Below are 12,281 nucleotides of genomic sequence, written 5' to 3' on the forward strand. Positions count from 1 at the left end.
ATGTTATGTGTGGAAAAGAGCAGTAACCCTTGTTTGTTATATGAGGCCTTGTAGGACTTTGTTTGGAAAGAAGCCATTTGCAAGATAAAAAAAAAAAGCCATTAAAAATATGAGTCACCATAATCACATTCAAAGTGCTCCAGTATGGCCTTTTATTTGCAAAGACTTCACTGTAAAATCAGCTTTTTTTTATTATTATTTATTTTCAAATGAAGAATTTCGCCACAGGTTACCTTGGGTTGATTGATGTGACTTTACTGAAATGACTAAAAAAAAAGCTCAACAAAACCCCAAACAACTCAAAACACATAATTCAAACTGCTCATAGTGCAAAAGTGCTGTGCCTTCTCTGTGCTGTATCACTGGACTAACATTTGTAAATATATCCCAACATTATCTCAAATACAAATGCATTTCTTTGCCATACCAAAATCTGATACCCCATTTTGAGTCATCAGGTGCTCACATCCTCCCAGAGGAGAGATGACTTAGCTGCTGCTTTCAAAATGCATCCTCCCTGTGAGACTATGAGCAGTGAGAGGCAGAGGGAGCAGGAACCTTTTTGCTACATATCACAAATTAAAGCACTCATTCTCTCTGGTGAGCTGTCATCAATCTTGAGGCAAGAGCAATCTTTTGGGCAGGCTTTCTCCACATAGAGAGCCTTCCTTGCAGCCCAGAAAGCCAACCGTATCCTGGGCTGCATCAAAAGAAGCCAGCAGGGTGAGCAAGGTGATGCTGCCCCTCTTCTGCACTGGTGAGACATCACCTGGAGTACTGCATCACGATGTGGAGTCCTCAGTACAGGAAAGATGTGGACCCGTTGGAGTGTGTCAGTGTGTCCAGGGGAGGGCCACAAAAATGATCCAAGGGAGTAAACACGTTCCCCATTAGGACAGGCTGAGAGAGCTGGGGCTGTTCAGCCTCAAGAAGGATCTGGGTAGACCTGATAGCAGCCTTTCAGTATCTGAAGGGAGGCTGTAAGAAAGAAGGGGACAGATTCTTCAACAGGATCTGTTGTAATAGGACAAGGGGAAATGGTTTCAAAGAAAAAGTTTTTTTACAGTAAGAGTAGTTAAGCACTGGAACAGGCTGCCCAGAGATGGTGGCTGCCCCTCCCTGGAGACATTCAAGGTCAGGCTGGATGGGGCTCTGAGCAACCTGATCTAGCTGTAGGTGTCACTGTTCATTGTAGGGGATCTGGACTAGATGACCTTTAAGGGTCCTTTCCAACTCAAGTGATTCTATTGTCCTATGATTCTGTTTACTTACTGCACCTCAAATGGCTGCTAAAAAATCACACTGCTCTCAAATCTGGGCTGAGCTCAAGTTGCTCTGGCACTGGAGAAAGGGCAGCTGTGTGAGGTTGCTTCCTGCTGCTGCTGTTTACAGTGAGTGTGGTGAAGCACTGGAGCAGTTTGCCCAGACAAGCAGTGGCTGCCCCATCCATGGGAGTGTTCATAATTGGACAACCTGATCTGGCAAAAGACAACCCTTCCCATGGCAGGACTGGGTAATATTCAAGAGTCCCTTCCAACCCAAACTTTTCTGTGATTCCACAGTTTTACTGCCCAGTGCCACCGCTCTCCTGTCCATCCTGGGCCACTCAGTTTCAGGGTTTCCAGCTGTGCTGAGCCTCCTGGAGACCTCTTTGGACTACCACCAATCTCAGGAATGACTCAGAAGCCAAACTTCTGAGAATTATCTAGACTGCTACATCTCTGGGAGTGCAAAACAGCCACTGTTAAATTACAGTGAAAAAGAAAAAAACAAAAAACAATAAAATTCAGACACCTCTTGGGAAAGATGGCAGCTGCTTTGGGGAAGAGAGGAAGCCAGGCACCCCGACCACTGCGTTCTGGCTCCAGCCCAGGTCTGTGCTACTTCGTCAGTGGTGTTAGGATCTGATTTCTACACCATATTTGGCACTCATTAAGCCAATTTTAGACTCTGGAAAAATGGAGATAGAGCAAAAGACAACCACAGAAGGCAATTTGAGGCTGACAAAAATGTCTGATGGTGAGAGACTTAAAAGGTCCGTCTGTTTGGCTCGGCAAAAAGCCCAAGTCATCGTACTGTATTTTACTAGAGGGACTCACCAAGTGCTTTAAATCACTGGTAAAAGACAAATAGCTGCAAGCTAAATCCAGACACTTTAAAATAGACATAAGGCACAATTCAAAAGCAATGACTCACTGCAAGTACTCTTGCTAATGGCGGTGGTGCATCCTCTCATTCGACTTGCAGGAGAGGACAGAGTACCTTCTGTATGTGGGCCACAGGCCTTGCACAGCAGTGCCTGGAGCAGGCAGAAGGCCAGGTAAGGTGACAGCAGGCTGCTTTCTCCTATCTGCAACCCAACTTCATCCATGCTCCCAGAACCCAGCTGGTGTTTCCAGGACAGGCTCATTAATTAACTGTTAGATATTGTTTGGAAAAAAATAAACACATGAGTAATTGTGATGTTTAGTAATATTGAATAATATTCCTCATCTCCTTTCCCTTGTAAAACACAGAACAGTTGTTCTTGGAAAACAACACAGAAGTACTTTGTCATGTGCATAGAACTACACTGTCCTGTGGTGCGTTACTGGCAGTAATGTCCAGTGACAGGTGAGGACTACCTAACGAGCTGCCTCTGTGCCATGCAGGCTCTCTCCCTTACTGCTGGCTGAGCGTACCAGAGAGCGTCTGACAACATGAGGCTCCGGGCCCGTGCACATGCTATTGAAGCTCAAGAAAAACACTGTCATTTTTTTAAACACTGAGAAAAGTCCTGATCCTGTGTTAATGCTGCTCTGGATGTATGCCCACTAGCTATCAAACAGAAGACGAATGACGGTGCTGCTCTTTCAACCCATTTAATGATTCTGGCAAAAGACCTGGCAGCAGGCTCCAAAGATTTCATCTAGGCAAGGCAATGCCTATTCCAAGAGTGGAAATCTCCGAACTGGAGAGCTGGCAAGTGCATATTTGTGCTGGAAGCTTAAATCAATCATTTCCATTTTCCCCATTGTGACCTAGCAAAATACAGAAATTGGCTCCTTCATCAGCAACCACAGGCCACTTTCATGTTTAAGGTATTAGTGCTGCCAGCTGCAGTGATACATTAACTTCACGTTAAACAGTCAGTGTTGAAGCCACCTGTCTAGTTGTTCTTCTACAGCGGCGCTGCTCTGAGAACTGTCAGCACTGCCCTGTTGGCACTGTGGCCAGTTGTCCAGGAGCCCACTGCAGCTTATCAGTCTCCTGATCCCATTCCTCTGCGTTTATGCAAAGCTTCTTGCCACCACCAATGGCCATGTCTGTCAGCAATCAGAATGCTACCGCAGATTTAATATTATTAAGTAAGTGCACTTTCCCCCTGAAAGGCTTAAGTTAACTTTAGGGGCCTAACAGAAAAACTGGGATGTAGGTTAAATAAGAAACCTACTGAGTAGCCCCTAACTCTTTATTCATGGTCTCATCTATTGAGTCTGGAAGTTCCTGAGGTGACCACAGTTCTGCTCCTGTGGATACCCAAAACTGTCTTTGCTAACTCTGGTGGCAATCAAGAAGTAAAGAGAACATTATCTAAGTCTATCTAGGTTTTCACAACTTCCTGATAGACAGAAGCTCTTCTTAGGTTAAGGGAAATGTGCTGCAATACTGGTATCTTTACAGAATAAGCCTGGGGTACACACACACCACACAGTCCGATTTTCACAACAGCTCTGCATGGAGTGCACACCAAAGTGGCATCAGTAGGATGCTCAGGGGGGGCAGAGTCCATAGACTGGCTCAGTATGCTTCAAGAATATGTTTATGTGCAGCCTAAGAAACCACATCAGCCACATGTCCTCTGAACGGCTTCAGACATAACAAGAAGACAAGGATCCCTTCTTAACAGTCATAACTACGTAATACATAGTGGTGCATTTGCCAGTGCTGCCCCTCGGTAACTTAATGGTTAGAAGGAGCCTCTGTGCTTCTTCCAGCTCCAAAAGGTTGAAACAACTCCCAGCTGCCAACATCTCCATCTGATTTTCTCTTTGCTTCTCTAGGCAGAGAATGACCATCCTTCACTTCCAAATCAGTTAAAAAAATTAAAAACACATTCAATAATATATAGAATCACTGTTTATTCACTGATGTCTCTAATCCAGTCCCAGAACCCAGAAACACTGCAAGCACAGGATTTCTCCAACTCCTGTGAATCCAGAGAGCTCAGCTTTTCCCTACCTTTTTCTTCTCAAGAAACCCCATGCTGTACAACATCCAGCTTGGCCCTCCAATAATAATTATGGTAATTAGCCTATCTCTCCTTTGGGCCAGCTGCTAACGCAGCCCAGCTGATTTCTCCAAGAGGAATAAACAAACAAAAAATAAATAAATAAACAAGAAAAGGTCATGTCTCAGAGGATAAAAGCAAAGGCCAAACTGAAAGTCAGCTCCGTCTGATCATCTGCGCCCCACTCTTATCAGTTTTCTCTGTAAGCAACCATAGATCCTGCAAGTGGGCTGGGAGGACAGATTGCAAGGGGAGACCATTTTGAGGTCAGAAGTAGGGACATTTGGTCCCAGTCCATCCTTCCAGCACTGTTCATGCACCTTAGAGCAAATGGTGCAAATTGAAGAGAAAAAATCAGTCCTTATGCCAAGTTGTGCAGGTGTCCCTGCTCCTCACTGCCTTCAGGGCTCTCCTTATGCCGTGAGCTGCCTACCTCAGCCCCACAGTGCTCACTATCCATGGCCTAATGGGTCCGGCCCAGGGTTTTGCATCATCACCACAGCTTCAAAGCAAAGAAGCTCAAGCTACAAAGTCTGATCTGCTTTCTTCGGTTTTAGTTGACCAGAACCCTTACATGCCACCAGAAGCTGCCAGGTTAGTGAGGAGCTGGCACCAAGCCTCACAGGCGAATGCCGGGCTCCTACCATTGGCAGATGTAGGAATCCAGTCCAAGATGATGATGATGATGATGATGATGATTATTATTATTATTATTATTATTTTGCTAGCTGAAATGCATCCCAATATTTTTTTATGGCAAAAAACAAACTGCCTAGCTTTACTCCAGAGTTCCCATTTCCAGGCCCGTGGCCAGTTAATACTTCATCTTTTACTGCAGCTGACCAGTAGTGGAACAAGCACTGAGTGAGTCCTGCTGGTTCTGGTCTATCAGAAATCCCAGCCTGGAGCCAGCAGGGACCACGTGAGATGCAGACTGTCCTCCATGACTCCCTTCAGTTTTATTTCCTCAAATCCTGTGGAGCATCTGCTCAAGAAAGTTCAGCCTGCAGGTGCAAGCTTCACATTTTGTATCTGGCACGTGTATTTGATGTCAGGAAAAACACTGCAAGAAAATAACTCACTGATAAAGAGAAGGGTTCCGGGAGCATATTTTTGTGTTCCAGTGAAAAAAAAAAAAAAAAAAGCTTTTTTCAGTAAGCATTTGTCTGTGCTCCTTGTCACCTAAACATCACAAGGCAAATCACAAAATCACTGAATCATTCAGGTTGACAAAGACCACTAAGGTCACCTAGTCCAGCCATCGGCCCATCCCCACCATGCCCACTAACCACGTCCCTCAGTGTGACGCCCGCATGTCTCTTAACGCCTCCAGGGACGATGACTCCACCACCTCCCTGGGCAGTCTGACCACCCTGAAAATAGCACTGATTAGAAACTGATTCTCGAAACAAATCACGTCCCTTTCTTTGCAGAACAGAAATAAATGACCATCACCACGTTTCTCTGACCCTGTGATACGTTAATTTGTTGGAATATGCTCACACTTTCAAAATCGTGTCTAATCACAAGTTTTAACTGCACATAATTCCTGCCAAAAATTTCCCCTATAAATTAATTTTAATTACACTGAAGTTTACAGAAAACATTTTTAACCCTTACAGTTTTGCATAAGCCCACATGAAGAAAAGATACGCTATTTGAGAAGAAATACAGAAATTAAAAATCAATAATAACTTTTGCTATTGGTTTTTACATTTCATTCACATGTACTTTGAAAATACTGTATCTCCTTCAGCCCTCCTGAATCATGGAGGCAGATTTCAGAAAGATGCCCAAGGGCTGTAATTTTAACAAGAAGCAAAAATAAATCATGTCCCACTTTATGTCCCAGGTCATAGAATGAAAAACTGTAGGCCTCCTATTTACATCTTTAGCACATGTTCTCACTTGAGAATCGGAAAGTTACTTACATTTGACATACAAGATGCAAGGGGCATAGGAGGCACAGAGGTACGCCCTTATTCCCTGCAGAAAGCATACAGAATCCGGTACCTTTTGTTTCTTAAGCTTTAGAAACTTGAACTCAAACTATGGGAGGGTAAAGGAAGGCTGCGGGAAGGCAGCTGGTACAAGCAAGGTGCAGACACTGAGCCCTGTCCTGTGCCAGCTGGAAAAGATCCACGGTAAGAAAAACAGCTCTGCAAATTTCACAGCTGGGACATCACCACATAGGAAAATCTGCAGAGCTGTGTGCACTTTGTTTGAAGTGAAACCATCTCATGGATCTTTGGCTCTACCTATTTTAAAATGAAATAAACAATTACTTGGGGGAAAAAAAAGGGAGATCTCATTTCTTCGTATCCCAATGAAACAAAATCTGCACAGCCTATGGCCCATATCCATTACTGCAGATTAATCCAATCCCAAAAGAAGTATCTTGTCCAAGATGCGAAGGCTATTATTGAATGCTTTTCAAGAGCACTGTCTTTCTCAGAGATGTGTGAGCATCGCAGTGTCAGCTGGAACAGGACAGATCTACCAGCAGGGTGGATGGGCACAACATTAATGCCCAGCAGCAGCTTTCCAGGAGGCTGGGACCGGGGGACAGCGCAACCTCCCAGACCTGAGCACTGCTGTGGTTTCCCATTGCTGTCAGCTCTTCAAGTAAGTATAGAGAAACTACCATTTAATGAAGGAAAATTTGTACTGCTGTCGTGACTCTAGTGACCCCATGTTTTAGAGGCTTTCCTCAAGCAGGATTACTGTGGGTGTAGTAAGGGTGCAGGATTTGCTTTAATTTCTATTTTAGGAGTATTTCCGCAATACCATGGAACCATAGAATGATTTAGGTTGGAAGGGACTTTAAAGCCCACCCAGTTCTAACCCCCTGCCATGGGCAGGGCTGCCACCTGCCGGCTCAGGCTGCCCAATGTCCCATCCAACCAGGCCTTGAGTGCCTCAAGGATGGGGCATCCACAGCTTCTCTAGGCAGCCTGTGCCAGGGTCTCACAACCCTCTCCTCCCTGGTTAGTAGTTCCAAGGATTTTATCCATATTTTTATCACTCAAGCTATCCTATGGAGCTTTTTCGGGGGGCTGAAATACATATCAAGAGAGGAAGCCTGGATCCCTCATTTCCTCTTTGTAGTGCCTTCATTAAAACCCTCCTTTCTTAAAAAGAGTGGCTAAGCCTCAGACTAGACTAGACTAATTTAAAATATGGCCAGTCCAGCCCAGTAGGCAAGACATGGAAGGGATAAAAAATGCCACACGACTGCCCAGTTCCACCTTGGCTGGATACCTTGCAAATACATGCATGTGCACCAAGGTTTATGACAAATGCTCTTCTCTTTCCCCCATCTCATATAAGCGCTTATGTCCTTTGAAGATAAGAGAATTAGCCCGATGGCAAAAGATAATCAGGACTTTCCCTCTGCACGTAGTAAAAATGTGTGCACGTGTTTATGCATACTGCATATATGCCTACAGTTTTGATTCGTGAACAAGCAGGATCAGATTTTTAAAGGCAGTAGATATTCAGCAGAATATTTTGAAGTCTCTCACAAAAATCTTTGTTTCCCGTCTTTGTCCTTAAGCATTGGTGCACATTTGGGTTTCTCAAAAACAAATTTTAAAAATCCTGTCATGTGCCTATTTGCATTTCTAGGCAATTAAAAGTCTAAAAATATCCCTCCTTGTCACTAAGAGGCATTTATTCTTCGAGAATGTTCCGTTTCATTAATGGTTATTGAGTTTCTCTTAAGGCTTTCTTTATCTTCAAAACACATTTGGGACAGCCAAGGGATAAATTAGGTAGGATTAAATAACGTATGACTCATCATCGTGCAGGAATTCAGTGTCTACGTGAGTACGTCCAATGAAAAGGTGCTGCGGATTCTTGTTCCAGTGGCATTCCTCTCGTTAAGTGGAAGGTAAGGTGCCGCCTTCTTTCAGCTCTGACTTTTCCCCGAGTCATCTTTATTATTCAAAGTGCCATAGCATGAACCGTAAGAATCTGGTTGTATTTTGCCTGTCAATTTTTGTCCTAAGGAAATGGGGTGAGAGAGAAGGGAAAAACAACAACTCCGTGAAGAATTTTAATAAAACAAATCCCCCAACCAATCCATCATTTGAGCATTCCTTGCTCCAGTAATCATTGTTTTCATTTGACTGGTTGTAACAATAGCTTGGAAAAACTCTGAAAAATTATTTGAAAAATCTGTTGGGAACAGGAATAGAAATTAAGGGAACAGTATATTTATTAAATACGACTTGGGCACATTTCTGACTCAACTCTCCTAGGTCATTCCATTATCTGATATCTCATTTTTAAACAGACAGGGAAAAAAAAGTCCTACTTACCAGGAATACATCCACAGTCAATGTAAGGAACTTGTAAACGCTCCTCATTTTTATTCACTGCAATTACAAATACACTGAGGAAGGATAGGAGACACCTGCAAAATAACAGTGGCATCACATTGTTAGAAACTGTTCACTGTGTCTGAAACGAGAACTTTACCCATGTTTCTTGTTCAAGGATTTCCAAACACAAGCTGCCCTGTTTTTAAAGAACCTTTTCCTGCTGGCAGCTCTTTACCTTCATCTTGGGCTCCTGTCAGACTAGTTTGTGCCTCATGAAGCTTTACAATGGCTTCCAAGGGCTCTGTAGAAAAATGACGCTTTCAGTAACGTAAAGCTAATCAAATACCTGTGAGCGTGAGGCCGCAACCTTTGGATTCCTGAGCAAATCTTCACACAGCATCTAAGCTAGCACTGCAGCATCTGCAATTTCATCAACAACTCGGGCTTGCTGCAGACAATCAACATGCCTGTTGTTTTTCTCACTTGACTGCGTGTCTCAGGGGCAAGCTGTAAGCCAGGAGCAAGGAGAAACTGCTACGCTTGGACAAATCTCCTATCTACTCTGTGTTGGACACACAACCGCTACCTCCTGCCTGCCAAATCCAAATGGATGGATTTGCTCATCTCCATTTTCTTTCACTTTTCCCACAGTCATGCAACACTGCAGTTCTGGGCATCTACTGCAGTCTGACTGCAGGAGATGAAGATGTCTGCAGCTGTCAGCACGGCTGTTTGACAGCAAGGGGACAAGATGGTCCTGCAGTTCTGGGAGGTGCTTTTAACCATCTCATGCCCATCCTTAAGTAACATTTACCTCTCCCCTGAGCTGCTGCTGTGCTGGTAGCCATCAGATTTCTGGCTCTCAACACTTAGGGCCTTCTTCAAACGTGTTTTAACAGCTTCTTAGCACGCTTCCTCGGCACAGGAAGATCCCTGTAGGCGAGCAGCTCCTCTAAGTGCCCACACCTAAGGCTACGAAGGGCAGCTGGACATGCAGGTGGAACGTGCCATGGGAGATTTCTCACATGGGTACAAGCACCCCTACAACATCATCTTTGGTGGAGAGCAGTGGAGGAACACTTTTGTGGTAGCTTTTCATACTGTCATGGTAGTAGTTCATAAGTATCTCATATTTTTACATATTCGGATTCAAAACCAGGCCTCCAAACTCCCACAGCACAGATATTAAGTCTTTCCTTTAATGTCTTTTCATCCTACTATTCCATAATACTTTAATAACAAGATGGGTTTCTTACTGAGAAAAGAAGGGGTTCCACGAAGCAATGCTGTTGCAGTACAAGCGTTTGTGCAGATTGTAGGCCGATACACTTACCCGAACAGAAACATGAACACGCTCAGGAAAGCTGCACTTTGGAATTCCTGATAAAATATGACCCCTGGAATGTGACAGAAACAAGAATTGCAGATCTTGACTGGATTCCAAGTGATATGAATTACAGCTGGGAGGGTCAGGAGCGATGTCATGTTCAAGTGGAGCAAAAAAATCCCAAATATGGTATTAATACACATTGTGGTGGGTTCATATTATATACCCGTGTGCCATTATCAAGGCTTTCTGAAGATACTGCAAGAGACTGGAGAAGATTGAGTCTATCAGGCTAGAGCATGTGCTGTGTTAGTAACTGCACAGATGCAGGTGTTTTTTGCACTGTCAGCAACAGTTTTTGTGCAGGTCAAACTCGAAGTCTAACTCGCTAGCAGGTTCCTCATGGATTTAATTAAGCCACTCCAACGGTGAGGACATCTTAACTCCAATTGGGAACAGGTTTTTGATAACTAGCTGTGTCCCTGGTGTTTGCACCAAGTTAAGGGCTCCAGCAGCCAAGTTTGCCAAATCTTTCTGGCTGAAGGGATCACTAACTCTTTCTGGTCACCCCTCGAACAGGAATTAGCACCTCTGCAGTGGAGATGACAGAGCCAGATGTGTATCTGGATCTCAGCTGCCCTAATGCACAGCCAAGTGTATTTGCTTTAAACCACTGATGAGCATAGTTTTGCTTAGAAACACCAGAGTGTGAACCAGAGCCACTGAAGCGTGACTGTATCTTCAAAGGCTGCAGCTTGGGATGGGGAAATCACAAGAGGAGGTATCTTCCACCAGTATCCCAGCAAGATTCAGCAGAGCTTGTTCTCTAAGTCCTACACTGGTTTAACTAACCTGATGCAAATGCATATGTATCCAGTCTCAAAGCCATTAAGCCATTCCTGAATAGGTACTTGATCTCTTATGGAGGCACAAGGCCAATTTCCCCAGATGGCTGCAAGAATGCAACCCCCTTTTGGCAAAAGTCTCAGTCACAAACTGTAGGCCTCCTAATGCAGGTGCCGAGGCAATCTGTGCACGAAGCTAACTCCCCTTCTCATTAATGGCAGTTCTGCATGAGAAACTCCTGCACAGCAACGACAGGAAAGCCCCCGGTGTGCGTTAAAATGAGTCATAAATGTTATAACAACACAATCATTTTGGCTCATTGCTGATACAGCGTCTTAGTTGTCCTCCCTGCTCATGTTCTTCCACTCTGCACCATTTCCAAGATGTGAAGTTCCTCTTTAACAGCACCGAGTTCAGAGTTCTCACCCAGAATAAAATGTTAAATCCTTAAAAGGTCTTTGGAGTCATTTTATTTCCTTCACTTAACCTAGAATTCCACCTTCTGAAACTGAATATACACTAACTACTATGAAGCACAGCTGGTTGTCATTTGAGCAGTTTGCCAGGCTGTTAAAATTACTCTACCAGCTCAGATACGGGGAGGTTGGTGTGCACATGGGAAATGCATTTGCTGGATGTCAAGATGCGGCTAAGATAAATGCAGGTAATTCTAGTGAGCCAGTAAGGCACAGCAAACTGTACAGATCAATTCTGGAAACGCCAGGATTCAGTAATTTTTATTTTGCTTTGAAAGTTGCGAACTGGCTCATTTTTCAGAGCGTAAACACCTGTCACTTAGGAAAAGCTTTTTGTGGAGACAAATGTGACTGGTTTGTGGTCCTGTCTGAAGACAGTAATGTCTGAGAACTCAGTGTTTAGAAAACCATTCTGTAGAGACCGAGGGTCAGAAACCAACCTGAAATGATGGCACTCGTGGTGCAGAACACAAAGTTAATGGGCACAACTGCTCTTGCTTCATATAGATGCAGTGCTTGATTTAAGAACCTGGAAAACAAGTGTTATTGCACCACTTGGCTTTAAGTACACTTTAACACTTTTACACTTGAAGTAAGGTTAAGCTGGCTTCTGTCAGTTCAGTGTGACCATTTCTTACCACTGTAGCAAACAGTCTTTGACAAATGGGTGTGTGTATTGAATTTACTTACTAGTTTTGACTTTGCAGAGTAGAAACAAACAAACAACAACAAAAAGAAAGAAAGAAAGAAAAAAAGAGCAAAGCAAGAAAGTTGGAATGGATTCTTCTGGCCATGGACTGCCACTGGAGAGACCTTTGAAGCAGTGCTGGAAAAACTGCCTGCCACAGATAAGGGAGGAATGCTTGGATATTGCTGGCCATGGTGTGCCTCAGCTCTTGGAAGAAGTGCTGCCAGGGACAAGTTGCTTTAATTTAAGCAATTGGGTAAGGATATATTTCCAGCGCGGACATGCATATGCAAGTCCTCATAGAACTGCTGCTCAGTCCAACTTGGCTAAAGCATGTATTTGCATGTTT

The 12,281-nt window shown here is 43.9% G+C and overlaps 1 protein-coding gene across 4 annotated transcripts in view; it reads right to left on the reverse strand.

Moving 5' to 3' along the window:
* Nucleotides 1-128: 128 nt before the first annotated feature.
* Nucleotides 129-12,281, reverse strand: part of NIPAL2 (NIPA like domain containing 2) — a 54,182-nt gene continuing 42,029 nt past the window's right edge. For 2 of the 4 annotated variants that reach the window (XM_015282959.4, XM_040695909.2), the window contains 4 exons: nt 11,685-11,773; nt 9,929-9,992; nt 8,593-8,687; nt 129-8,275 (listed from right to left, as the gene is read on the reverse strand). In XM_015282959.4, the coding sequence (XP_015138445.3) occupies nt 8,181-8,275; nt 8,593-8,687; nt 9,929-9,992; nt 11,685-11,773 (343 nt within the window). In that variant the 3' untranslated portion in view covers nt 129-8,180. Of the gene's footprint in view, nt 8,276-8,591; nt 8,688-9,851; nt 9,993-11,684; nt 11,774-12,281 lie in introns of those variants that run through there. The other 2 variants (XM_040695908.2, XR_005857587.2) reach the window with 2 other exon arrangements.

Source organism: Gallus gallus, chromosome 2, assembly GCF_016699485.2.
Source record: "Gallus gallus isolate bGalGal1 chromosome 2, bGalGal1.mat.broiler.GRCg7b, whole genome shotgun sequence".
In the NCBI taxonomy this organism is placed as follows: Eukaryota; Metazoa; Chordata; class Aves; order Galliformes; family Phasianidae; genus Gallus; species Gallus gallus.